At 38.5% G+C, this 26,729-nt stretch overlaps 2 protein-coding genes across 2 annotated transcripts; one reads left to right on the top strand and one right to left on the bottom strand.

The window, feature by feature from the left end:
- The first annotated feature begins 499 nt into the window (after positions 1-499).
- On the top strand, positions 500-18,078 carry tsr (Cofilin/actin-depolymerizing factor homolog tsr). The gene is made up of 4 exons (XM_074109795.1): positions 500-922; positions 15,022-15,212; positions 15,736-15,867; positions 17,454-18,078. The coding sequence occupies exons 1-4, from the start codon at positions 920-922 to the stop codon at positions 17,572-17,574; spliced, it is 447 nt and encodes a 148-aa protein (XP_073965896.1). The 5' UTR covers positions 500-919; the 3' UTR covers positions 17,575-18,078.
- Positions 18,079-19,201: 1,123 nt separating this feature from the next.
- Positions 19,202-26,556, bottom strand: LOC141444295 (uncharacterized). The gene is made up of 9 exons (XM_074109793.1): positions 26,282-26,556; positions 25,945-26,208; positions 25,198-25,361; positions 24,907-25,077; positions 24,475-24,657; positions 23,569-23,973; positions 23,248-23,481; positions 22,780-22,889; positions 19,202-21,428 (listed from the first exon to the last, which is right to left on the bottom strand). Exons 1-9 carry the CDS (start codon positions 26,379-26,381, stop codon positions 21,335-21,337), a joined length of 1,725 nt encoding a protein of 574 aa, XP_073965894.1. The 5' UTR covers positions 26,382-26,556; the 3' UTR covers positions 19,202-21,334.
- Positions 26,557-26,729: the final 173 nt, after the last annotated feature.

Below are 26,729 nucleotides of genomic sequence, written 5' to 3'. Positions count from 1 at the left end.
TACAACTTTTTAGTAAATTACAGATAACACAAATAGTAACAGGAGCACTAAAGATTCATTCCATAAACATAATATTACTAGAGTAATATTCATTGTTAAAGCGCAAACTTTATTCCAGTCATTCCCAAAGTGGGCGATAACACCCCCTTGAGGGCGCTGGAAGCCTAGAGGGGGGCGGTAAGGGGTTGTAAAGTTGCATTATTATTGCTCTCTCTGGTAATATGTTATTGAGGTGCTACAAAATAACTGATTTTCAAATTCCATTCACAATCATAATAATCGGATAACGATCGAAATTAAAAAAAAAACAGTAATATTTGAAAAGGCGCGAAATTTTCAAATCGAAAAATGGCGACTTCGAAGTTATTTCCGTCTGTCCATATATGGGCATTTGTTGAATACTGGATAGTGATTGGCTAAAATGTAAACGTAATCAGTGACTCACTTGTCGAGTAGCGTAGCACGAAATTTAGTTCTATCACTTACATTGAAAGTGCGGGGTTTATTCTTATCTCGTCCTGTTGATGTGACTCTTATTTATCGATATATATTTATATTCGAGTATTTATTATCGCAAGAGCAGCGACGTTAGTTGAGTTGCGAAGTTGGCATCATAAAGTCCGCTAGTAGTGACACTTAAAAACTATTTAAAAAGCCTATTGAAATTTCGAATAAATAAATAATTAATTATAATAAATACAGGTCGAATTCGATATTTTTTATTATTACATACTTATTTTTATCTAATTGGAAAGTGTGTTGACTATACTGACCAGTTTGACACATGCGCCCATTGGTTCTTGGCTGTCGCAAAATAACGGATAGCCAACTGCGCGGATCAGTGTCGTTCCGGTCGCTCGCTGTTGTCGTGGTGTCGGTGAAGTTAGTGGTGAAATTTTTACGTGAATAACATCAAAAAATGGTAAGTGAAAAGAATAATTACAGTGTTTACGGCCGTGTTGTGTTAATAAATCGCGGGTGCTTCGAAAAACTTACCACGACACCGAAATTACAACTGAATTTATTCTTGTGTGACCGGTGCCGCCATATTTCGCACGAACCACCGCAGAGTTCGCACGCCTTTTCTTGAAAATAAATGTCACCGTTCAGTGATTTTTATGCCACGTGTTGTGTTTTTAGCTTTAATTAATTGGATGAAATCGCCAGCTGGGCCTGGCGAAGTGGATGTCGGATGTTAGGTTTGGAATAGCGGTGTTGGATTTCACGTATGTTGGAAAGGTTACGAGTCTGCAACGCCTTTTTTGAAGAGCTGTAGAATTTTGGGAGTTTAAGGGGGTGAATCATTGGGGGATATCGCATTTGGTGTGTTATCAAGGTTATTTTGCGTTGCCGGTGGCGTGCAGAGGGCATCGAACTGAGTAGGGTTTGCATCGGCGCGCAATCGCATTCGGTTTTACCATATATGGTATAGCTGTTGGCGGCGACTGTCACATACATTTCACGTCTATTTCGGGTGAATAGACCGCTCGGGTCGGGCGGCGGTCGAAACTAGCCCGAGGGTATTGCTCTCGGCAGTGTCAAGGTCACTACTGAGTAAATCATGTTGCATTATCGTACCATGTTAATACAATATCTAATCTGATACACACTCAATTCTCCCACTCCTTACTGATTTAAGGTTGACAAAACTTTACGAAGACTACGGTAATACTGCTCCAATTATCCTAATTTTGGTTCGCGATAAACGTTTTAGAAGTCGAATTATGACGAACAGGTGGAATCTTATCAGAAAAACCTGAGTCATGTACTTGTGCTACATTTATAGGCTGTGGTTGACTAGCCAATGCTATATTTCCTTATTTGTGCTGCATTGAGCTTAATGTATCGACATTGGTCTGATTCATGAGTATAAATAACCATGTAAACTTAACATGAATATGATTTATAATCTACCTTCATTTTGATGGGCTGAAAACCTTTTATATTGTTTGAACTACAATTAGTGACTATCTAAGTTTCACTGTCTTGAGTTCTCTTTGGCTAATCAATAACAAATTATCTTAAGGGGCTGTTTCACTACCCATTGATTAGTCTTAACTGACGGTTAAATGTGATGCCGTCTCCATCTATTCAAACAAAACAAATACAGACAGCATCACATTTAACCGTCAGTTAAGACCAATCAATAGGTGGTGAAACAGCCCCCAAATGTTTTATTGCAGCAGGCGCATCAATTAACACTTGAATGTTGCATTTGTACTAATATCTACCCAGTAAAGAGGTTATTTGTACAGTCACCAGCACCAACATCTGACACAACAAGCGTGCATAAATATCTGATACGACTCTATTTCTAGGGCCGGAAGGATGTGTCAGATATTTTTGCACGCTCCGCTGTGGCAGATATTAATGCTGGTGACTGTATACTGCGGCAAAAAAGGTGTATGCAGAAATAGGTAATTTTGTATGTAGTGGGCCAAATTTTGTGCCATTGAGTATATCTAGTTCCAGAGCATACCCATGCTAAATAGATACTACTTAACTAAATGCTTAATTCTGTCACTTAAAGAAAGCTACACTTCCCTTAAATAACATTAACTACTTTTATCCCGAGAAAAAGCTAAATTCCCTCAAGACACAGACACAGTTTAGAGCAACGTCTAGTGTTATAGATTGCTTAACCCATTTACTCTTACACCCACTGTATCCACTCTTCCATTCACTCTTACTGTTTACCCTTGGACACAGGTCCCCTTCAGATATACACAAAAAATTGGCACAAATTTATGAAAAATTACTAATTGTACAGTAATGCCCGGGATGTAAACTAGTAAATAATAATTTCGTTTCTTATTGAAATAGTGGATACATACACACACATGCAGGCTGTTACTGAACCAGAGAGCTCGAGCTGTCTCATCTTCACTTACCATCGGGTTAAATAGTACACTCGAGAGCAAAAGTTTCGGGTCACTAACATTTACTTCAATATCTTGAAAACGAATAAAGCTATCGTATTGAAATAAATTGAACCTTATAGACAATTTAATAATCCTTCATTACACGTATAAAAAAATATTGGTTGACGTGAAGTAATGCCATTAAAAAAGTTATAAACAAAATGATCGCTTTTTTCTCAAATTAGAACTTCTAATTTTCGCAACTGTCTTTGCTTTTGTTTTTGTTCTGTCATAAAATGTGTTTATAAGAAGTGCCCCAAGTATCCAATAGTCATTATCAAAGTAGTAATTATGTCACTCACACCCGAGGAATGTACGAGAATCCTCACGCTGCTGGAAATTGGGATAAGTCAGCGAGAAACTGCAAGAATAGTCGGTGTATCGTTGTCTACAGTCCAGCGTGTTCGCCAGCGGTTTCTAGAAACTGATTTGAACCTACGCAGACCAATAACAGGCAGACCCAGGTGTACAACGGAACGGGAAGATCGATATCCAGTTAACACTATGCTGCGAAATCGATTTCTTACGGGAACAGCACTGACTCAACATTTTTTAGGGCTTGGTGGAAGCAACCCTAGTGCTTGGACTGTAAGACGGCGACTTGCTGAAGGTAATTTGAAACCATTTAGACCCGCAAATGGTCCGGAACTCGAGCGGCACCATCGTATAGCAAGACAAATTTATGCACGCGAACATTCAGATTGGGCGATTGAAAATTGGTCAAATGTCATATTCTCGGACGAATCAAAATTTATGCTGTATAAAAACGACGGAAGGTCAAAGGTATGCAGAAGACCAGGAGAAAGATTAATGCAAGCCTGTATTGAAGAAAAGGTGGCGTAAGGTGGTGGTTCGGTTCTCGTCTGGGCTGGAATTTCTGCGGAAAGCCGAACAGAGCTAGTACTGATCGAAAACGGTACTCTTAATGGCGTAAGATACGTGGATGAAATCCTTAACGAGCACGTCGGTCCATTTATGGCAAGACTCGGTGAAAATGCTATCTTTATGCACGATAACGCCCATCCCCACACTGCTCGTGTAGTGGAAACCTACCTCGATGAGGTGAATATTCGTCCCATGGAGTGGCCAGCACGTAGCCCCGACCTTAACCCGATCGAGCACGCCTGGGACGAGCTCGGACGACGTGTGAGACAGCGAGATCCTCCTTCAATTACGCTTCGTGACTTGAAACATGCTTTGGTAGAGGAATGGGAGAACATTCCCCAACAGTGTTTCAGAAACTTGGTGTACAGCATGCCGAATCGCATAGCAGCAGTGCAGACAGCACGTGGGGGTAATACCAAGTACTAAACTGCGTTAAAACTACTTGTAAATATAAAATCTTAAATGTTTTCAGTTTTGGTTTTGCAAGCAAATTGACGCCATTTTTAATTTGTCGTTTTAAACAAAATAAAACAAATGATCAGTAATAAATGTTATGCATTTTTTTTAGTAACATTAAATTGTCTATAAGGTTCAATTTATTTCAATACGATAGCTTTATTCGTTTTCCAGATATTGAAGTAAATGTTAGTGACCCGAAACTTTTGCTCTCGAGTGTAGTTTAAGGGGCTGTTTCACCATCCATTGACTTGTGTTAACTGGCAGTTAGGTGTGATGCCGTTTGTATTTGTTTTGTTCCAATAGACAACCGGTTAACACTAATCAATGAAGTTGAAACAGCCCCTAAATAAAATTAAAATCATGCAGCGGGTTGTCTTCACAGCACAATATACTTTCACTAACTGCTCTATGCAGTTCCTCATGAAGCTAGAGAGAGATTGCGGACAGGAAAATTTGTCTGAAAAGCATGAATTAGATTAATTTTTTTTCAATCTGTGGATGCCCCTTGGTCGCAGTCTTTAAAATGCTCTCCCAGTTATTGTGTGTGATTATTCAATGTCTCTACAGTAAGATAATACAAATAACTGAGAGGAGGTAAGCAGGGGGTTTCATCCTGAAAAGGTTTCAAAAACACAGAATTAGGTAACAGGTTGTTCATTAATCGCACCCGTGTATCATACTAAGTAACAATGCTTGCACCAGCATTAATATGTGACACAACAAACTATGCATTAATAAATATCTGATAAAAACTCTTTCTCGGCCTGGTAGGATGTGTCAGATATTTTTGTGTGCACAGTCCTTTCTGTCAAATATAAATGCAGGGGACTATACTCCAGTGTGCAGAGTAAAGCCCACTTTAGATTTGCAAGTTACAATGCGAGGCTATAAAGCAAATGATTTTGGCACCAAATGTCCTGCTGCTGCATATCCTCCTGAGCCCTCACATCACATACAAATACAAATCGACTGCCGCAACATACAGTATTGAATCTGCAAATTTTCGTTTTTTTTTATTGTGCCATTCATAAGCAAATTAAATGTATAAAATATAAATCTTTAAATTGGTCTCCTATAAATAACGTATTTTGTAGTTTCGATACTGTATGTTGTCACAGTCGAAATATTCTTTATTGCACACCACGAATCAGTACAAAAAACTTATAATATAAACACCACTTACTTACTTACTTTATAAAGGACCAATTAACACTGAGAATTATGTTAATTGAAGAAAGAATTTTGAAATAAAATCCAAAAAAAACAGCTGGTGTACCTCATCCAGGTGTTTCTAGTATGTCTGTTAAAAGCTGTGTTTACTTATATGTCTATGAGTTGTCCATTTTCCGTTTGCACCAAATGACAGTAAATCGAAAAATCCACACACCACACCCATTTTATATATCCATAACACCACACCATTAAAACACGTGAATTCATGAATTAATCATTAGAAAGAGGCAGAGTTAGTAATTAACAGATTAGCATTTCAAGCTGTTTTAAGAGTTTAACACATCTAGTATTATATTACTTGATAGGATTGAGGTTTTATCTATTTGTATCACATGCTTTTGGTCAACTCAACAGTGTTTGTTTGTACTTATATTAACTACAAATAATCTTGCAATTCAAATTACATCCACTTCTAAGTGACTGAATTACCTTTTTTTATATAGAATTGAATTACTTACATCACATTACAAGTGCAGTCAGGAAAAAGGGTTTTATTAAAAATTAAATTCATACAAAATACTTTTTCTTGTCAAAACTCGAATCATGCAAATGAATGTCAAAAATAACATTATTCGAATTTCCTATTCCAGTACTTACCTATTTTGAGTGTAGCAGCAGTGACCCACTTGTCACAAAAAAAAATGAAAATAATCATAATAACGTTTAGATAAGGGAAATCCCTTATCATGCTATCCATATCAAGTACACTTACATTCTTTCTTAGAACGGGATCTACTTATCAACTTTCTATTAGCGGTAGATTACCTATTTGTAGGTAGTTAATGGCATAGTCTGATATAGGTAGTTGCGATTAAAAAACCCCCTACAATGTTAACGAGAGGTACAGACAGTCAAGGAAACTGAATTACGTAGGTACCAGGGTGGAACCTTTTTCATAACCAATTTCGCTGTGATTTCTTTGGCAGATGTATGGAATGTCAACATGAAGTGGTAGGTACAAAGGTTCCATCCTGGTACGTGAACCTCCATCCTTGACTGTACCTACGGTCGAGGAAACTAAATCACGTCACGACCTTTTTGCTACTAATGTTATGTTGACCAGTGCCGGTTTTAGCACTTCCAGCGCCTTGGGCGAGATTTCCAAGGCGCCCCCAACTTTTGGGAATTTTCTAGAAGGTAAAGGCTTCAGGCTCCCCTTTAAGTCTGGCGCCCTGGGCGGTCGCCCCATGCCCCATCGCGCCCTACTCTAACGCCGCTACAGATGTTGACATCCTTTATACGTTTGCCACAGAAATCATAGCGAAATTAATTATGAAAACGTTCCACCCTGGAACGTGATTCAGTTTCCTCGGTGAGAAATAAGAGAACTTTTTCTCGTCAAGCGTCATAACTAACACTAATTCCAAAAAGATGGTAGATGGCAGGCGGTAGGACCTTGTGCAAGGTCCGCCCGGATTGCTACCACCATCTTGCTCGCTAATCCTTGCACTGTTGTTTCGGCGTGGAGAGTAAGACAGCCGGTGAAATTACTGGCACTTGAGGTACTTATCCCATCTTAGGCCTCTAGGTTGGCAACGCATCTGCAATACCCCTGGTGTTGCAGATTTTTATGGGCGGTGGTGATCTTTTACCATCAGGAGACCCACTTGCTCGTTTGCCATCCAATAGAATAAAAAAAAAAAGACTGACCCTACAATAACGAAGGCCGACCCTAAAAGGGAGAACCTTCGGCGCAAGGCTTGGGACATGGCAAAATCACGTACGTCATATAAGCTAATATCGATTTTGACACATAACTTTCGACCCCCCACTCTAAACACCAAGTTATTTTAATCTTCATTATCGGGGAGACCTTTGGGTAATCCATCTATAATGTAGGCCTCTTCTTCCACCACCAATAGTCTATTGGTGATCAAGCCAGACTAATCAAGTCCCTACCTCCATATTGTCACAGTCAGTCAGGTACTAAACCTACTAAACATACAATTATTGAACCGAACCGGAAAATGCAGCGATGGCATGCCTCCCACCAGATGGATGGACCAATGGCGTCGCAGGGGTTGCAGACACCTGGTGTATGCATATACGACGTTTTGATATCTATCTAACGCTAAGATACAGAAGAACGTGGCACGAAATCTAGCAGTAGCCGTTAATGCATAGAAGTACAAAACAAAACCAGGTACCAGGCGGGCGGGTTGGCAAGCGAGCTGATTGGCCTGCGCGTCTTTCGTGCCGCAGGCTGTACGGCGGTTGAAACGATTCACGGCCTACCATACATATCAGTCAGTATAGTTCAAGTCTAACGGCCTTCATACTCCATACCCTTGCCCTCCAATCATGTCCCGTCATTGTCCGCGACACCTGAGTCACTAGGCTCGTGACGCATGGTTGGCGGTGAGGTCATTCAACCCCCATCATCGCTAAACATGACTTAATGATTTAATGAGATGAAAAGACAGGCGTGCTATAGTAAGTACGATTACGGAACTAATAATAGGTGCTTGGGTGAATCATATGCGAGACCTCTGGACTTTTCTTACCGTTTTGGTGGACACGAACTACTTGCTTTGTTTTTAGTTGTACGTAGCTCGAAGTTCAAGTTGAATAAAATAGCCGTCTGTAGTATCCGTAACTGTATAAGTTTTTACGACGTACATATTAGCAAAGTCGCCTTGCTTACCTCTAGGCCTCTTCTAAAGCTCTCCACTTTCTTCTATCCAAAGCCATTCGTCTCCAGTTCTGTGCTATTCGTAGTCTGAGATCATCTTCCCAACTTTGTCAAATTGAGACCTTTTCGTCTTATTCCATCTCGTGGGTACCATTCTATGTTTTTTTTTTTCATTTGGTTTCTAGACGTGTGTCCCGTCATTCCCATTATTTTCTTTGTCTCTTAAACACCACTACGTACTTACTTTTTCCAAAATACACATATTCTTCTTACCATTTCTTTCCGTGTTTGAGTTTTTCGTGATAATGGTTAATACATTGCGAAGTCCTCGATAGTGTGCTACATAATGAACGTCTATGTAAAATCCCGAAATCTAAACCGCTAAGTCTAGGGACATTAAGCATGAGTCTTCTTCATACAACGCAGATAAAAACCACCATTTAATTTTTGGGAATTTAGTAATATATCCAGAAATTTCAGTACCGACTCTTAGACTGGACTGGTTGACGCGACCGATGCCGCGGGTAAAGTGTAGTTAGTTATGTATTTTGAAACGTAGAACTCTACTCTGTAATAGAATCGTGACAGTTTGAAATTGAAGACACGTAAAGTGCGATATTTATTACGATATTTCAAAGTATCTCCTGTCCTGCCTGACATAACAGCACAATATCGTCTTTGGAGCGGCGCCAGCGTCGTTTTACACTTTGCGACATCCCTCATTCATCTATGTTATATATTTATAACTCACGTTTACATTGTACTTTCTAGCCCAATATACAATTTGGCACAGCCCAGATCGGTCTGATTGTGGTAAAGTTAATGACGCGACATGTATTTTTAAACGGGAACACCCCTTTGTTCCTAATTACATTTGCCTGCTGGTTGAAGTTACAGACTTTTGATGATCACTAAAAAAAAAAAACCTAAAACTCGAGTAATCCAAGACTAGTCCCTAGATTTAAAATAGGATAGGAAAGGTTTACTTAAAAAAACATCATTAAACAATAATAATAAACTAAATAAGACGCTGATTCAGTGAATCCATAAACTGCACAAGTTGTCTGTGAACTGCACCTACGCTAAGTTACAATTTTAGTAAAGTGCTCTACAACTCTTCACATTAAAGTTTACTTCAATTTTATGGACCTTGCCGACCGTGTGGGGCATTTAGTCTGTTGCAGTTTCATGAAAAACACGAAATTATTCTGTCCATCGGAAATAGAAATGAGTAATGAACATGATGTCCACATTCATCATTCAGAAGTCCATTTACAATATACATCGTCATTAGTATTTGTGGCTGATATTTCCGCGAACTGTCGCAAATTATATTCAGGACTTGCATTCCAGTCCCGTTTGATCTGATCACTGTCATGGAAAATCTATCCAAAACTAGTTACAGACTTTCATAGTCTCTACTCGACTCGTCTGATATACCACTATAGATATTCAACCAAGCATACATTAATTTTTTGTTGCATTTGTGTTCATTTAACACAAAACTAGGTTTTAATTGTAATATTGGCGAAGCAGATGTACGAGCGCAATTCGCAGTTCTAGGTCAACATTCCATCTCGAAATTAAATTGTGAAACTTTATTTTACAGTTACGTAAAACGTAACGTAACGTCGAATTAAATCGGTGCTTGCATCTAAAACGTCTGCTATCAAGGTCCTTTCTCTCTTACGAATTATTTCAGAACCGCGTAGGAGGCATTTCAGCGTCACTGGCTCACTGTCGTAAATCATCCGCCTTGGCAATGGAACATAACTCCGAAAATTACCAACAACATTTATTACAAGAGATTTACATATCCTATGTTTAAGGAGACGTTTATTGGCTAAAACTTCAGTACTTACGATTAGCGAAAACGTTCGTTTTAAACCTGTTTGAAGTGAGATATTTTCGAGGTCGCCCGTGTTACTAATTCGTGTGAGTCAACGAAATTAATTATCGACACGTCACGAATCGCATTGGACGGGCGTAGAATAGTTAGCAGATGTGCACATTTAAAAGCCTTAGCAAGCTCGTCTGCTTCCGATTTTGAAATGGACAACGGAAATGCGTCAGTCAGTAATTGAGGATCGCATCATCATATGCATTGTACTGTACATCGATTTTGAACTTGCGATAGGTACAGTTTTTTTGTCAATACCGAGAGCATTATTAATTATTTTCATTGAGACGCGTTTTTGCGCCTCGTTTGAGCTTTTAAAATATTATGTAAATCTATTCTAACCAGACTATCGATGACGCTATAACGGCTGGCATTACTCAGCATATTTGTAATGTTAGCTATCAGCTATGTACCTAAATAGTGAAAGCATCTATATTTTTACAATCTCAAAAGCTAAACTGGTCGAGTCGAGAAAACGCTGTAAATTCAATCCCACGTAGAACACTTTACTAGTAATCCCTATCTTTCTCAAATACCGTTAAAAATATTGATCGAACAATTACTAGTTTTAATTTAACAGACAGACAACACCTAATGTATTGACATTAGGTCCAGGAAGTCCAATCTTCATGTCATGACATAATCGAATTAATACGAAGGATTTTAAAGCGAACGAAGTCCTCCTAGGGTTAGATGATGTAGTGCACACGTGTGCAAGTTCATGTCTATTAATAAAGCAACGGCCAATGTCTCTACGTGTATATCTATTTCGATAATACAACGTAGGAGGGTTCAGTCAGTCTCTACAAGATTTCGCATAATCTTTTAGCTTATAGACTTTTCAATTAATCTGCACACGCTTTCGTTGCTACTGCATTGCTACAAATCTGCGTGAAAGCTTCGTGTCATTTGTTCAGAATAGATCAATAAGCTTTACTAAGCTATCTCCACATTATGGAATATATCGGTTGCCGATTTTTTATTTGCTTTTCTGCTATTATACGTCCTACTGCTGCCACTGCTGGGCACAGGCTTCAGATTGAGAGAGCTGAGTAAAATAAAAATACTGCTTGCCGATTTAAAATATGTCCGTATCTGATGTATACATGACTTGCAGATTAATAATTTTCCAAGATTCATTATGTAACCAGACGTGCGTAGACTTTCGGCTAAGCATATTTTTATTACGGAACCTGGGTAAACTTGGATAGATATCTAAAAATACATTCGCCATGCAGCTTGAGAAGCTACAAACGTTTAAACTTATGCAAACGTGTGGAAAGTTTAGCGGGTTAGGCAGATGTCGGGCCGGATCGCTATCAGAGGTCAATCCGAAACGAGGGGAGATGCTCTGCGAATGGCGATTAACTGGTTTGATTCCGGCGTGCGGTTGTGTAGTTGAAGTAATTTGTTGCTATGGGAGTGATGTATTGAAATTTATAAAATTGCAAACTATTTCGTATATGTTAGGCCGTTGAAGGGGTTGTAGGGGTGCTTGCGCCAAGTACTTAATTGCCGTGTAAAGTATGAATGGGCGCGGCGGTACGATTTCATTCCCTCCGGTATTCTCCGGCCCTCAGATGTAGTTATAACGCGTATAACATAAAATTTATATATGGATCTCGAACTCATTCACCGTTTCTTTCTCTCGAACAGTAAAAGATAGTGGTAGGAAGAGATGGGTATGCGATTACAATCATGCGCTATTCTATACCCCATAAAGTTATCAATATCATGTTAAGACTTTCAACTGCATTCACCACCGAGAGATAACTTCGCACAGAATCACGTTTACTTTAAAAACATTGTAATGTGCAGAGAGTATTAGTCATATTCAACATTGAGCCACCTGGTCATACAATGCCTTATTTTATTTCTACACGTTGAAACAAAAGAGAAAAACAGTGTTTATTTACATAAGCGTTTCCTACCCGTCTCGAGATAGAGATAACCTTACATTCTTCTGGGGTGGAGGTTAATAAGGTTATTAACTTTAGAAGAGCAGATTATTTCCTTTTTGTCTTGATGTTTAGTGTTGTAGTTGATGTTTGAAATTTGTGATATTACTAGCTTTATCCCACGGTTTCGCCCCTGTCGAAGTAAAAGAATAATTAGCTAGCTGTCTATCCCATGGCTCGTAAAAGCCCAAGGAATATAATCTACCAAGTTTCAAGTCTAGGCAAAATATCTTTATTCAATTTAGGATATAACGAGCACTTATGAATGTCAAAAAATAAATCTGCCACCGGTTTGGAAAAACCTCTGTTGAGAAGAATCCGGCAAGAAACTCAACGAGGTATATTTTTTAAAACAGATTTACAGTATTATATTTTTAATTAATGATATCACAAGTATTTAACACAGTAGGTTCGCTATTTGAAGGGATCGCTAATGCGGATCGGAATTATTTCCAAGTCTAGAGACTCTAGCTCCTGTGGTATAATATATACTGTACTGTACATTGGCTATCAGCCTCGATACTTTTTATATGTGTAAGGTAGTATGTTTATTTTAAAATTATGAGCAACCGCTCTTATTTCCGGAGATTTGTGATCTTGGTGTCTGGACTGACACATTTATTCCGTGATATTATAAACAAAATGAACAAATTAACCATAAGTATTAATGCGTTTAAAAATCCATCTAATTTAGTCCTGGATCTTTTGTAGACTTTCGCCAAACAGGCGTTTGTTGAATGGTCTACGGAGAAATCTGACGCATAGGCTAAAGATGTTTCTCGAAACCTTCCGTGAAACTACAGTTGTGTTGTTGACATGAGCTCCTATTGTGGAATCCGCAGTTTTGTTTTCCTGTCATTATCTGTTTACTCGATTACTCATATCGCGACGCGATTTAATGACTTTATTTATGTGGGTTTAGTCATTGTTGCCCGTATCTCAATAATATCATTGGTATTAAAAGTATCTTGGGCTGCGTCTTTGTACCACACCTTCGCTTAACTGCAGCCTAAAATCCTTTTGAACATCGTAATCAAACTTCTTTAGACGTCGTCTTTCGCGTTAGTTACCGGATTTAGGAGTACGCAGCGCAAACTCGTAATTTAATTTTTAGTTTTTCCTGTCATCCACGGCGTCGTTAGAATCCTCGTTGCCGTCGTTCTCTCTAGCCAAAATCTATCAGAAGTTTAGCTACATATACCAATCGTTCATTACTATTATGAAATAATAATTCTATGAGAGATCCCATAACTTCTGTAAATACCATGCGTATTTTTCACCAATAAGGTTCTAATTTCCCATGATTATTTGCTGCACTGCATTCCAACTGCAACGTAAACGCAACTGCTGACTGCCCATACATTCAATGAGGGCTATCGTTTTTTGTCTCACTAGATGGCGCACTGTTGCGTGAGGTTTTCAAGTATGGCTTTCAAAGTCTGTTATTACGGGCGTAAAAACAAATTTTAGATTAAAATCATATTTAATACACCTTAAAACCGTACCATAAAAATATCGAGCATGCCACAGTGTTGCATAGTCCCCGTTTTGTTCGGAAAAAAGGGAGGACAAAGGTTTCCGAAAGACAAAACTGTCTCAAAACACAGACATTCATTGCCCCGGAACGCATATTTGCCATAATTAATTTCAGATATTGCAAAATATTCACAAAATTATTCTAATTTTAAATAAACCCGCGTAGCTCACCCAAAAACTATGAGATTTGACATTTCGGAGACCTCACGCTACACTAGCGCCTCTAGCGGCGAATTCATACGCGATAGCCCTCATTGCAGCCAGTGTGCGCTTGTGCCGACTGCAATGACAAATGTATGGACAGTCGGCAGTTGGCAGTTACGTTGCAGTTGGAATACAGTCCGTCTGTACAAGCCCTAGTGTGTCATAGGATCGAACATACTTGAAGTAAGGTTTTCCAAACTACAAACGCATCTACATAGCTTAAGAGTATATAAGATAGTCTTTACTGCTTTTGTACGAAATCAACGAAGTGAATACACGAAATACCCGTCTGCGATTCAGTACATTCTCACCAAAACACTGAGTAATCGGTAAACATGATGTCGACCTTGATAAAACGCAAGCTACAAGCCTCTGTATCTCACTGCAATCCTGGTCTAAATTCGTCAGACGCACAGGAGGCCGGACTAATTTAACTCTACAAATAAACATGCTGAGCTTGTAAGTATTGTCTCGCTGTTGGACGAGACAAGCTGATTTATGGTTGGCGACTGTTGAACTGTTAATGTATGATATGGCTGAAGTTTACCTTCTGTCTGAATGATTGCTTGTTTTTAGACTGTGATACTATACTACCAGATACTTGTCGATTAATTTACGGACATGTAGTTTATAAATTTAGTTATAATATAGCCTTCGCTGGCCTAAAACGATTTCAAATAAATTACTGGAGTTAAGTACTGTCTTTACAATATCCGACATCCATTATTCCAATACATAAGACATTGGAAATAGTTTAATTGGTCTTCTTATGGTCACTGAACGGCAACTAGCATATGCGTATAAAACCAAAGACCATTATTGTTTGACGCATTTGCAGTCACAATCTATTGCATTTTTCTTTCCCTGTCAAACTCAGGCCTTAGCCTAACACAATCAGAATCGTAGTCAGTCGCTTTCACCACTTCTGTCATACTGTGTAGGATGAAGATAGAAATAGATGGTGAATGCAATCGCGAGCGTCCGCGCTTCAGACAATAGTCTCTTAGGCTGCGTTTCATTTACGTATCCTCGCACAGCACATGTTTAGTAGAAACAGGTGAACAGAGCGAGGGAAGGTAAGTGAAACGTTTCTATTGGTTCATGAAAAACACATTCCTCGCAAGACAGCCTCGCACATCTCTGTTGGAAACGGAGCTTAAATAGGGTGAGGTGAAGGTATATTGAGACACTAATGGGGGTCACCTTTTGAAACAAGTGAAGGCTGGTCGGTCACAAAGTCATGTCTATTCGAGTTACCTTGTTTTTTCTAACAATTCTCTCCTCATTTTCCAGGCGTCTGGTGTGACAGTGTCGGACGCTTGCAAGACGACGTACGAGGAGATAAAGAAGGACAAGAAGCACCGCTACGTCGTGTTCTACATCCGCGACGAGAAACAGATCGACGTCGAGACCGTCGGCGAGCGCAACGCCGAATACGATCAGTTCCTCGAACACTTGCAGCAGGGCGGCACTGGGGAGTGCAGGTAACTTTTTTTTATATTTTAAGCCTTATTATAATAGAATCTACGGATTTAGAGCGCTTTTTAACATTCGGCACAGAAGAGGAATGTTATAAAGAGAGACTCCAACTCTCAAACTGATAAACCAATTTTGATGCGGTTTTTTAATGTGCAAGCAAGTTTTCTAGCGGGGGCTTTTAGCTATGTTTGATAGAAATCTGTTCGGCCATTTTAGAAATATTGGATTTGGAGATAACAATGTTTTTTAACTTTCTTAAGTTGGTTAGGTTACACTCTTATGACTCTTATCCTTTACTTCTGAACAATCATTTGTTGTATACCGTCTACGACGGTCTCGAAGCGGCTCTTACCATTTTGAAAAAAAAAGATTGTGTCTGGATACCCCCAGTCTGCGAAAACGGAACCCTTACAGGAACTCTCAAAATATCCAAACCACCGTAGCATACCCCCAAAACTCCCAAAAGAGTTCGAATTTCTTGATACCTCTTAAAAAAACAACTTAAAAGTAACTTTTTTTGTGTTCCAGATATGGCCTGTTCGATTTTGAATACACGCACCAGTGCCAAGGCACGTCGGAGGCGAGCAAGAAACAGAAGCTGTTCCTGATGTCGTGGTGCCCCGACACCGCCAAAGTTAAGAAGAAGATGTTGTACTCTAGGTAAATACTTATGTTTTATTATTAAAAAGAAAGAAAAAATATATTCACAGTCTTGACAGTACCACCAAACACAAGAAAACAATAATACATTATACAAATAATGTAACTAACATTGTAGTAAGAGGGTCTCCACGCGGCATGTACACAGCTGGTGCAGCGATGCTGATTTTCTATAGAGCCCAAATTTGAGCTATACGACAGCTCCACTTATTACACGATAATATTTATTTCGTTAGTTATGAAGCTTTTTGTTAGCAGCTCCAGCTCTAGCCCATCGGCCCATGATTAAGGTAGAGCGAGACTGTCTACACCACTTTCGCGCCTCATAAAGGCACCATCATAACTTTATTTTGCACTGGAAAATGGAACTATTAATTCACAGTCATAAATAGCGTCACCTTTTGTCCTCAAAAGCTTATTAATAACATTACGATATCGAGTAGTGTTTGATAAAACTGTTCCCAGTGAGATATAGATAATTATAAAGATAAGCACCCTGTTTGTCCTTTGTTAACTAATATAATACTAAATAATTCTAAGTTAGACTTATTGCCGCCAACTAATAGACGTCTGTCTAGTCATCAAATGTAAATTGGCAATAGTGGGCTACGATATGCGTTTTCATGCAGTTCCTCCACCTCCACATTGTAAGAACACCCACAAATCATACAAACCCATCTCTCACACCACCACAATACATTGACGCGTTTCGAACTCAACCAGAGCTCATCTTCAGAGCAACACAACCATACACCATGCTACCAGATGTTAGACTAAAAAGAGTCGAGAGAGAGAAGAGAGAGAGAAAGAAAGAGTGTGCAATGTGAATTTAAACCCTAATTCGTTTTTTTTTTTTTTTAACTTTTCCAGCTACCATGTAAAACATTGAATGACTGAAGGCTGTATTTAATACGATATTAAATTCTCTTTAATATCGTATTAAGTCAGTGAGTGTCAGTTTCGTGTAAGTATTCCTTTTAATTTGCAAAATTTCAAGTTTTTCGCCACTGACCCGTATTATTTGACCGCGAGTGTAAATGGCACGGAACCCTTCGTGCGCGAGTGCGACTCACACTTGGCCGGTTTTTGATGAACACGTTTAAAAAGTGTTAATTTTGTAGCAAATTATGTCATTTACGTTCTTTTGGTTTCATAAATAGTACTATTGTTTGAAAGCGTTTTTCAATAAAAGACTTCAAAATGGTGTTTACCCCTTTTTCTAATCCTAAAATACGAGTAAACGAACTATACTATTATAGAAATTTGGACGGGAAACTGACACTGAACACAGAGAGAGACACACACACACACACACACACACACACACACACACACGTTCACATGTGTGCGTATAAATTCTGCATGTTTATAATTTATTTTTTCTATTATAAAAATTGATATCGAAAACCTATGTATTTGTTATAAATGTATTTGATATTCAAATTTTTGTAGAACTGTTTTATGTCAAATAAACATTTATTATTATTATTATTAAAGGCAGGTCCATACACACAATTCTCGTGACTTGCCTCGCGACTCGTTTCGTCACTCGCGCGTGTTAATATATTATGTTACCATTGTTCCAGCTCTTTCGACGCGCTGAAGAAGTCTCTAGTCGGCGTACAGAAATACATCCAGGCGACCGACCTCTCGGAGGCGTCCCAAGAAGCCGTCGAGGAGAAGCTGCGCGCCACCGACCGCCAATAAGCATTTACCCGCTACCGCCGTGCAGCCGCGGCCGCCCAGTGCTAAAGTTAAACAGTATTTATACTCCGTGCTACGGGCGGCTCTCGCCCATACCCAAGCACGCAAGGGTTCTTTTTATATCACTTCAATCCGCTTTCTCGACGCAGGCTGTACAGAATAGTGAACTTAGATACTGTATAAACTGCAAGAGGGATTATGTAATAATTTAAGTTATACTAATTATATATTTTTTCCTATAAAATAACTAAAGAGTAAGTTAAGCTCAAACTAAATTAAATTCAGCGAAGCAGACTTTTTTTTGTTATACAGGTTAGCGAACGCCGGTCGGCTTTTTATACTATTTAGATTGTAATATATACTAAAGGATGTGCGATTTTGTACGATCGTCTAGTTTTCGTTTGGGATTCGTCTTTGCTAAACGTTGCGCCGCTTGTGCCCGGCCTTTGGTCGGCGGATGAGCATTTTGTAACCAATTTATCCAGAAATACACTCGATATAAGCGAATCGATTGTTTTATTTACGTTTCTTTAGCTGCCTAACCGCACAGGGCCTTTGCAGACTGCGTTTTTTATCGCGCCGTCGAAAGAACGTGCGTTGACAGTGCGTTATTTATTACATAGAGCAGCCATTATACCTCGTGTTTGTATCGATGTAAACACGTCGACAGTCTAAAAAACGCCGTATGCATAGATCACAACTATCAGCGAGGAAACTGCAGTAGACAGGACGCGGTTTGTTGTGGTTGTGGGCAGTCTTGTCAATCCTTCCGTTAATAATTACAACACAAAACTACCCACTAATTTATTTTTTCATACTAATTCTGACCTATGGCCGATGCCGCACTACGGCTAAACCGCATGCCTTTTTATAAAACTAAACTACAACCGCCAGTGCGGCCGCTTGCATTAGTTTACTTTATTCACAAAGTCACACGGTTAAAAACCGCGGCGGTTTAGCCGTAGTGACGCCTCGGCCTATTAGTAGTAAAGTAATATTGAAAGACACTGCTGCCCTAATCCGTCCGACACGATCAGCGTTACCTAGTTTATGCTTCGTTTTTTTTAGCATTAGAAAAAGGGTAAACAATCTTGAGTCTCTTCATTGAAAAACGTTTTCAAAAAAACAATGACTTACTTATGATACCAAAAGAATGTAATGATCATAATGTCCTTGCTATCGGATGGACTGCCCCAAAACCAGCAGTGTACATGACTGCCTGCCTCAGCCACTGTTTTTTTTTTGTCTTATAAGCCTTTATAATTGTTTGTCAATTTTGTTTGTTTACTTATTTACGTCCACTTGCAAGCTTTTTAATCTAGGTTTAAGTGGTCCGAAGTCCTGTCAGATCCATACAAGAACTGTCAGTTTAAGCCTTAAATCAAGATTTAAAAAAGCCTACAAGACGTCCTTAGTACAATAAAGAGTTTGTTGCCCCTTTATTTGTTACATATTTGCTGTGGCTTATTTTTCAAGTGTTTTTCAATAAAAAGACACGTCAAGATCGCTTACCTTCTTTCTAATGCTAAAAAAAATGAATTATAGGGCTGTACGCTATGGCTGTACGTGACAACTTTATTGGTCGATAGATGCCGTTTAAAAGATAAAAAGGTTAGTGAAACAAAATGAATCTCTGTTAAAACATTTATTCGAATTATTGTGGCAACAGTTCCTATCACAAACTGAATGGCTACGTTCTATGACACGATACATTAGTCAAAACATTACATCGAGTTCAATAACATAATCTATTGTAAAGATTTTGTCGTAGAAAAGGGTTTCTTAAAATACTAATGCCATTGTGGCTTAGGCAATAGTTAGGAAATAGAAAATGTGGCAACTCTTGCCTTTAGCACGTCACATGTGACGGTACTTACAGAAAATAAAATTAATAAAAACAAATTATGAGACAAAGATTGAGAAATCGGTAGATGCACTATAAATATGAGTTATACATACAATATTTTTAGGTTTGTGCGATTATGAATAGATATACATTATCTCATTCATAAAGAGAATTAAACTGTCGTCATGAAAATAAATGACCTCACGTCTATTTGTCCAAAAAATGTTTTGTAAATCTATATTTATTAATATTAAGTTTTCAAACCTGAAACAGCTATAACATGTTCAGTCGTTTTATCATCATCCCAGCCTATATACGTCCCACTGCTGGGCACAGGCCTCCTCTCAGAATGAGAGGGCTTGGGCCGTAGTTCCCACGCCGGCCCAATGCGGATTGGGAACTTCACGCACACCATTGAATTGCTTCGCAGGTTTGGGGCGGTTTCCTCACGATGTTTTCCTTTACCGTAAAGCTCGTGGTAAATTTTAAATTTAATTTCGCGCATCGCGTCATTTTATATTAAGTACTATTGAAATATCAGCCATTGAACAAGATGCTCTGCTAAAAAAAGGATAATTTCATTTGTAATCATTCTATGTATCATCTTTTTCCAAACAGTGATTAATTCAGTAAATTAGGCCGATTTTGCATTATAACATTGTTTTGTTATAAAAGGAATGTTAGGGAAACCTTAAGAAAACAAAACATTGTGTCTTGATTAGAGATCGTATTATCTAACGCGCTGACGCTCACGATCGCATTCATTATCCCTTTCTACCCTCATCTTTACCGTGAGAATAATCGATGAAAACGATTGTGGTTCCAATTTCCAAGCGTGTTAGAATGGTAGAGGGGTGCCACTGTCTCAGTAGCAACTCTCTGTTAAAATTAAATAAATCTGTTTACTATCGGTAGGTACTACTAGCTCAATACGGAATATCTTGTAAAAAGAAAGACCCACTTCGCTAGTTCAATGCGGTTTAGTGGGTCTTAAAAACTGTCTTACTCCGTAAGTATTAAGTAAAGATACTTACATAAGGGTATATAAATATATGAGATCTACTTATCTCAATTGCAATATAGTTAAAACGAATATTTGTTTAGACGTTACATTTAAAATGGGACTTATAATAATTATTGTTCATTTTACACACTGGCAACATTTTGTAGATATGCTTCAGGTCTACTTCAGGTAGCTCGTATTGGGAAAAATAGCGACTTCTCACCTACGAACAAATCTCACCAAAAAAATAATGTTTCTGGTCTGGATTTTTTTGTATCATACCAAAAAATACTATTCTCATCTTACAGCTTCATAAATGAATTAAATTAGGTAGGTAGGTAAGTTTAAGTGAAGTAAATTGCTAAACATTTAGCCGCTATTTTTCCTAAATTATATTGACTTGACATAGCAGAGTATTAAATATAAGTGCATTTAAAACTTTTAAACCAATCTACACAAACACAACCAATTTACTTCGAATAAATATAATATAATTATTACGTGGACTTAGCCGGTTGCACACTTAATTATACCAAAACACTATAAAAATCTGTAAAGCTGATTTAAAATTCCTTATTTAGCGACGTACAACATTAATGGCCTCTTTAAAACATTCGGTATCCGTATTAACTATTTAAAATATTGCACTTAAAACTAAACTGATAAGTTATGTCTTAAACGCCTATGAGATCAAAGTCAAACTTTTATAAGTTTTTGTTTTAATTCCTCTTGGCGTGAACCTTCGGATAATTTTAAAACTCTTGAAAACTTGTCAATCAAAGAGTTAAATTGACTAATAGAATAGAATTAACCAATTCCTTCTCGCCGATATTTATTACGATTTTTAATCGTTGAATCGACTTTGTCGCCTGATAAATTTGAACCCAGAGCTTGGGTTAAGTTAACGGTTTTATTTATATGCTGATAGTACTTATAGTATCAGCTGGTGCCGGGGTGATATTGGGCTGCTGTATCGCCGGATCCAAAAGCGGAATACTGTCCGTCGTCCTGAAAATACAATTAAGTTAAGGTGAAGCCAGACGAGCGTAATTTTTGAGTCTTGAGCCGCGAATTTTCGGTCGCGTAATTTTTCAACTCAACAGTCAACTTATTTTCAGCCACCGTGTGGCACAAACTGGACTTTTGTATAAAACCGAATGCAGCAAAAATTACGCGACCGATAATACGCGGCTCACAACTCAAAAAATTCGTTTAGGGGTTACATTTAAAATGTCAGAAAGTTCATTGTTCACATTACACCATGGCAAAATTCCGAAGGATAAACGTCAGGTCTACTTCTAAAAGTCCTATTGGGTCAAAAGTCCATGGTCAAAAATCTCACCAAAAATTAAACGTACTAGTGTCTGGAAAGTGTAGCGTAGCAAAAAATCCATGGTCAAAAAGTCCGAAGGATTAAACATCCTAGTGTCTGAAAGTTAGCGTCAAAAAAGTCCATTTACTCAAAAAGTCGAAATTAAACGTCCTTAGTTCTGAAGGCCTGAATCCATAATGTCTCATTGTATAAAAATATGACTAACACAACTAAATTCGATAAATATAACTGAAAAGATTAGAGGCTAGATTGCTCATCTTAATTATTTCCAAAACACTGTTATCTAATACCCTGATTTAAATTCTCAGTAAGCGACGTACCAGATGCCTCTAAAACATGCTTCGTACAACATGTCGAGTCGACTTAAGAATTGACCAGCTGATAAGTCATGCAGATGGACTGGGCCTCATTCTACATTGTTTCTTTTAATTGTTATCGTATTGTTACGTGGTGGCAACTCTTATTGACTTAAAAGTAAAGGCGATCGAGTCGAAAACAATTCGATTGCAATAGGTGTAAACAAAACCAAATTAGAATGAGTGAGACCCTGGACTCTCGACATATGACTATCGACATAGGCATTATAACCTTTTAACTTTTTGACAATGGACAATGTGACAGCTGGACTCTCGGACATATGGACTATCCGACCAAGCATTATAACCTTCGAACTTTTTGACAATGGACAATGTGACACCTGACTCTCGGACATATGGACTATCCGACATTAAGGCATTATAACCTTCGGACTTTTTGACCATGGACAATGTGATAAAACCGACTTGCAGAAATTTGCGACATAATACGCCCCTCAAAAAAAAATTAAGCTTGTCTGGCTTTACCCTAATAATTAGAAGAAAAAGTTCAACTACAATCAGTGTTGTCATAAATTAAAAAATACTAGCATAGTAGATTTCTTTACGTCGGTCGAAATGATTAGGTAATTGGTGCGGTCGAAAAAAGGCACACTTAATGAAACAAAAAAAAAGTCAAAACTGTTTTCTGATTTAATAATTTAGATTTTACCTGCTCCTTGTCAAAGTGGGTTCCGTGATAACCTCATCGCAACACGGCGCTGTCGTTTTGTTCCGAACGATTGGTAGAGTTGTACATATGGTAGCCGTCAAGTACACGTACTGAAAAAGAATACAGCTTAACTGCTTAAGGCTCTAGACAAGGTGCCTGCCTGCTAACTTCAGAGGCGTCTTTTCTTTACCTATAGTGCAGGGTGTGCGTTGCACACGGGCACAGCGGTGTTAAGTAGGGGCGTTGGCCGCGGCACTTTGTACCTATTCCATTTTGACCGCGCTCTTCCTAGATGACGCTAAAGTTATAATTGCACACGGGCGCTACATGGGCTAAAGACGCCTCTGGCTAACTTAACCGAAACACTATGAGTAGTATAATTTGTTGTCTACGGTTAACGCTTGTAGACATCTTGCCTATGGACACTTTTTATATGACATGGTATATACAAACAAATATTCATCTTACCATAGCCACAACAAGTATGAGATAAATAGTCGGCGTAGACCAATGCGCGGCGTTTTCGATCGCTACAACGCCCATCACCCAATTTATAGCAAAGAAAGGCTCCAAAACCAAGCAAAGGTTCAAGTAAGATTTCAGCTCGTTCCCTTCAGTGTTCCAGCTCCATTTCAGAGAAAGATTGTCCATACTATACAGCACATTCAGCAGGCCTTTGTCTTGCATCGCCTTAATGTGAGCCTATGAGTCAGAATTATTTAGATTAAAGCTACTGAAGTAGAATTACAACACAGAATTGCAATTTGATTATTGTATCCTATCACTTACCTCATTTCCACCGTCACAATTGATATCTCCGTTTGAATTACCCAAATTAACGTACTGGCAATCGTCTTCGCTCATATTATAATCTTTATCAGAGCTATCAGTATTCTTTCTGCTGCTACCAGGGCTGTAAATGTTACCTAAAGTGTCAATGCTTCCATTGCTGTCGCCTATTGGTTCATTCTTAGGCCAGTTGGCGAGATGATGGTCCACCAGCTCTTGTATTTTGGCAGTTAACATCTCTGCTTGCTTCTTATTGACACTTTGAAGACCAATTATGATGATACCAGTATTAATTAAAATTAGGATCATGGCTGGAACCATGAAACCCATTACCATTCCTTTTTCAATCGACATCCAACAATAGTGTTTTATTTCGTAATGCTCCATCGACAGAGCATAGTTGAACTGAAATAAGCCATATGAATTGTATTCAATTGATGTAAAAATGTATGAAATCAAAATTTAGACATTTGTATTTTTGACGATAAACAGCTTATAGAATGGATGTCTTGCATGCTAATAGTACAACAGACTATCTACACAAATATTGTCTCTTGGTATTATAATAATCAACAAGTACTTGTTGTAACAAGTACTTTTTATATCATACAAATATACAAATTTAAGAAAACGAACCTTATACCTAACAAGAAATATTTACTGCGAGGCTAGAGTGCGATTAGACAAAAAAAACAATGAAAGTGCATTATAAAACTTTTGATATTTCGTGAGCTACAAAAAAAATTCGCCGAAGACACGCAAGATCGAGCAAAATATAAAATCTTCAGCGAGGCCTATTTCCCCAAGTGACAGGAACACATCATAATCACAAAAGAAATACCACAACTTTCAGCATAAAATGTTAAAAGATTTTATGAAAACATTAAGATGCCTAACTCAGCGTACCATGACAACAATAGCTGGGACCCCGTAAGCCAGCAAATAGTTATACTTGAGCGGCAGGAGGGTGTCGCAGACGCAGTACTCTGCGACGGCGGCGGCGAGTGCCACGATCCACATCGCGCACGATACGTGCGTGTAATGGAGCAGCAGCGCGATGCGCTCGCATTGAGATGGTGATGACACGCCCTAAGGAAATAAGGCGGCTTTGTAAAACTGGCATTTCTGTCAAGTCTGGTAACTAGTATGTAGGCAAAAACAATGTCACACATTTTAGTAAAGGAATACATCGGCAGGGAATAAGCACAACTTGCGAATAAAAATCATTGCTATGCACTGGGCCCATGTGCGAATTACGGCTCAAGCCCTCGTTCTGAGGGGAGGTCAGTGCCGTGCACTGGCAACATAGGTGTGTGTTAAAATAAGTATCATATTTACCATGACGGCCTGGATGTAGATGAGCGTGCAAGCCGTAAGGCAGCAACACAAGTTGATATTAATCGGGTACAGCTTGCTGCTTTTACGGAACTCCGCGGCGAAGTCACTCCACATCAGCCACATCACTGTTGCTGCCAGCATCAGGACTGCGATGCCGCTGGTTATGAAGATCTGTTGGCCAGAAGCTTTGCATATTATAGTGGCGGTGCCTCGCTTATGTGGACGAGACGGCGACAGCAACAAATTCTAGATACTTTTTTAAAAAAGGTTAACGATTTAAAATATGTTTACCAGTATTTTCCACTCATTTCTGACGCTATGGCAGTTGTTAAAGCCATAGAGGTATGTGACACTGTCGATGATGTTGTGCTCTTTCAGGTCGGCATCAGCTAGTGAATCGTCTGGCAAGTCAACTTCTGTTTCTATTGCACGGCTGTCCATTTGTTTGTTGATAGCTGGTAAAATAATACTGGTAAAAATATGACACACAATACAGCCCGCAGCACAGAAATGTAACACTGAGCATTAATTACTGCGACTGTCATATAGTCGCGTACGCGAATCAGTGCTTACGCTTGCAGCTCCGCCCGACCCGCACATCGCTCAGCCTTCCCGCAATACTTTATTTTGTACTTCTGTGCATTAACGGTTAATGCTACGTTTGGATCTTGACACTAGGTAGTAACCACTAACTAGAATTGCTTAAACCACCCAGAAATTGAAATGTTCGATGGCAGACTACAAAGGATTCCAAGGTCAAATTTTGACCTATAGCTATTACAGAGGGCAAAATTGAACGCTAACTGCAATTACAATGTACGGGCACACGGCAGCTGCAGTAAAATTGCGGTTGGAATGCAGATCGTCTTGTATCTCTGCTTAGGTCTGTACTTACTTGTATTTAAATTTAATTTAAATGTGTCATATTTTTCTATACATGACGTATTGATTTTCAAACAAACAACTGTTGACTTTAATTTCATGTGAACGACGGAAACCTGTTGCGTGTGATTAAATTTTAAATGCATAAGTACTTACCTTGATTTCCCGACAGTGACTCAGGATTAGGATACAACGGCGGATTATCATCGTAAATGGAAGACGTGAAGTTGGAGACTACTCCGCCGTATTCAGAGTCGTAAGAGGTAATGTCGTAATCGCGATCATCTTTTGGGTACGACTTGCGATATTTGATCGACACTGGCTGAAACGACCTGTATGACGGTAGTTTCTGGCTCTTAAAGAACACGTCTTCGACGCTCGATCGACGCACATGATGGGAAGTCTTATTCTGCTGTAAAGCTGTTATTTATATTTTAATGGTTAGCTGTTCAAAGTATGTGGATTAACGTTCTCGATTGTTTCTAAGACTTACCTTTTGTGTTATATATAAAACAGTGCTCTATAAGAGCTACTACGAAAATTAGCTTTAGTAAATAAGCTAACATTTTGTCCATTATCACATAAAAGCACATTCACTAACGGAAAACTATTCTATTTCCACTTTTTCGCTTGTCTGTATAGCTCGACATTGCTTTTTTGTTAATTGCGCTGTGTCCAACTTGTGTTTATTTTTAATTGAATCGATTAGGCTCTACGTTACATTTTCCGCGAAAATATCAAAATCAATAAGTTCTTGACGTTACGTTTTACGTAAAAGTTAAAGGATATTAAAAATATTTAGATGATTCGAGAACCCAAAAAAGGACAAATTTTATTACTTTACTAGTCTTTGTTCTGCGTCGATTATTTATTTTATTGAAGAAAATCTTCTTTTTTTACATTAGTATTTTATTTCCAGCTTTCGTAGAATTGAAAAAAAT

Source organism: Choristoneura fumiferana, chromosome 29, assembly GCF_025370935.1.
Source record: "Choristoneura fumiferana chromosome 29, NRCan_CFum_1, whole genome shotgun sequence".
NCBI classification, from domain to species: Eukaryota; Metazoa; Arthropoda; class Insecta; order Lepidoptera; family Tortricidae; genus Choristoneura; species Choristoneura fumiferana.
This window is presented reverse-complemented; position numbering and strand designations above follow the sequence as displayed.

What these genes read in the sequence shown, in the direction of transcription:
- tsr (XM_074109795.1), top strand. An exon ending in GGCGGCACTGGGGAGTGCAG is followed by an intron (nt 15,213 to 15,735) that starts GTAACTTTTTTT and finishes TTTGTGTTCCAG; the next exon opens with ATATGGCCTGTTCGATTTTG. An exon ending in AAGAAGATGTTGTACTCTAG is followed by an intron (nt 15,868 to 17,453) that starts GTAAATACTTAT and finishes CCATTGTTCCAG; the next exon opens with CTCTTTCGACGCGCTGAAGA.
- LOC141444295 (XM_074109793.1), bottom strand. Translation starts at nt 26,381, where the DNA reads ATGTGCTTTTATGTGATAATGGACAAAATGTTAGCTTATTTACTAAAG. An exon ending in TCTACATCCAGGCCGTCATG is followed by an intron (nt 24,658 to 24,906) that starts GTAAATATGATA and finishes TTATTTCCTTAG; the next exon opens with GGCGTGTCATCACCATCTCA. An exon ending in TCATACTTGTTGTGGCTATG is followed by an intron (nt 22,890 to 23,247) that starts GTAAGATGAATA and finishes ATTCTTTTTCAG; the next exon opens with TACGTGTACTTGACGGCTAC.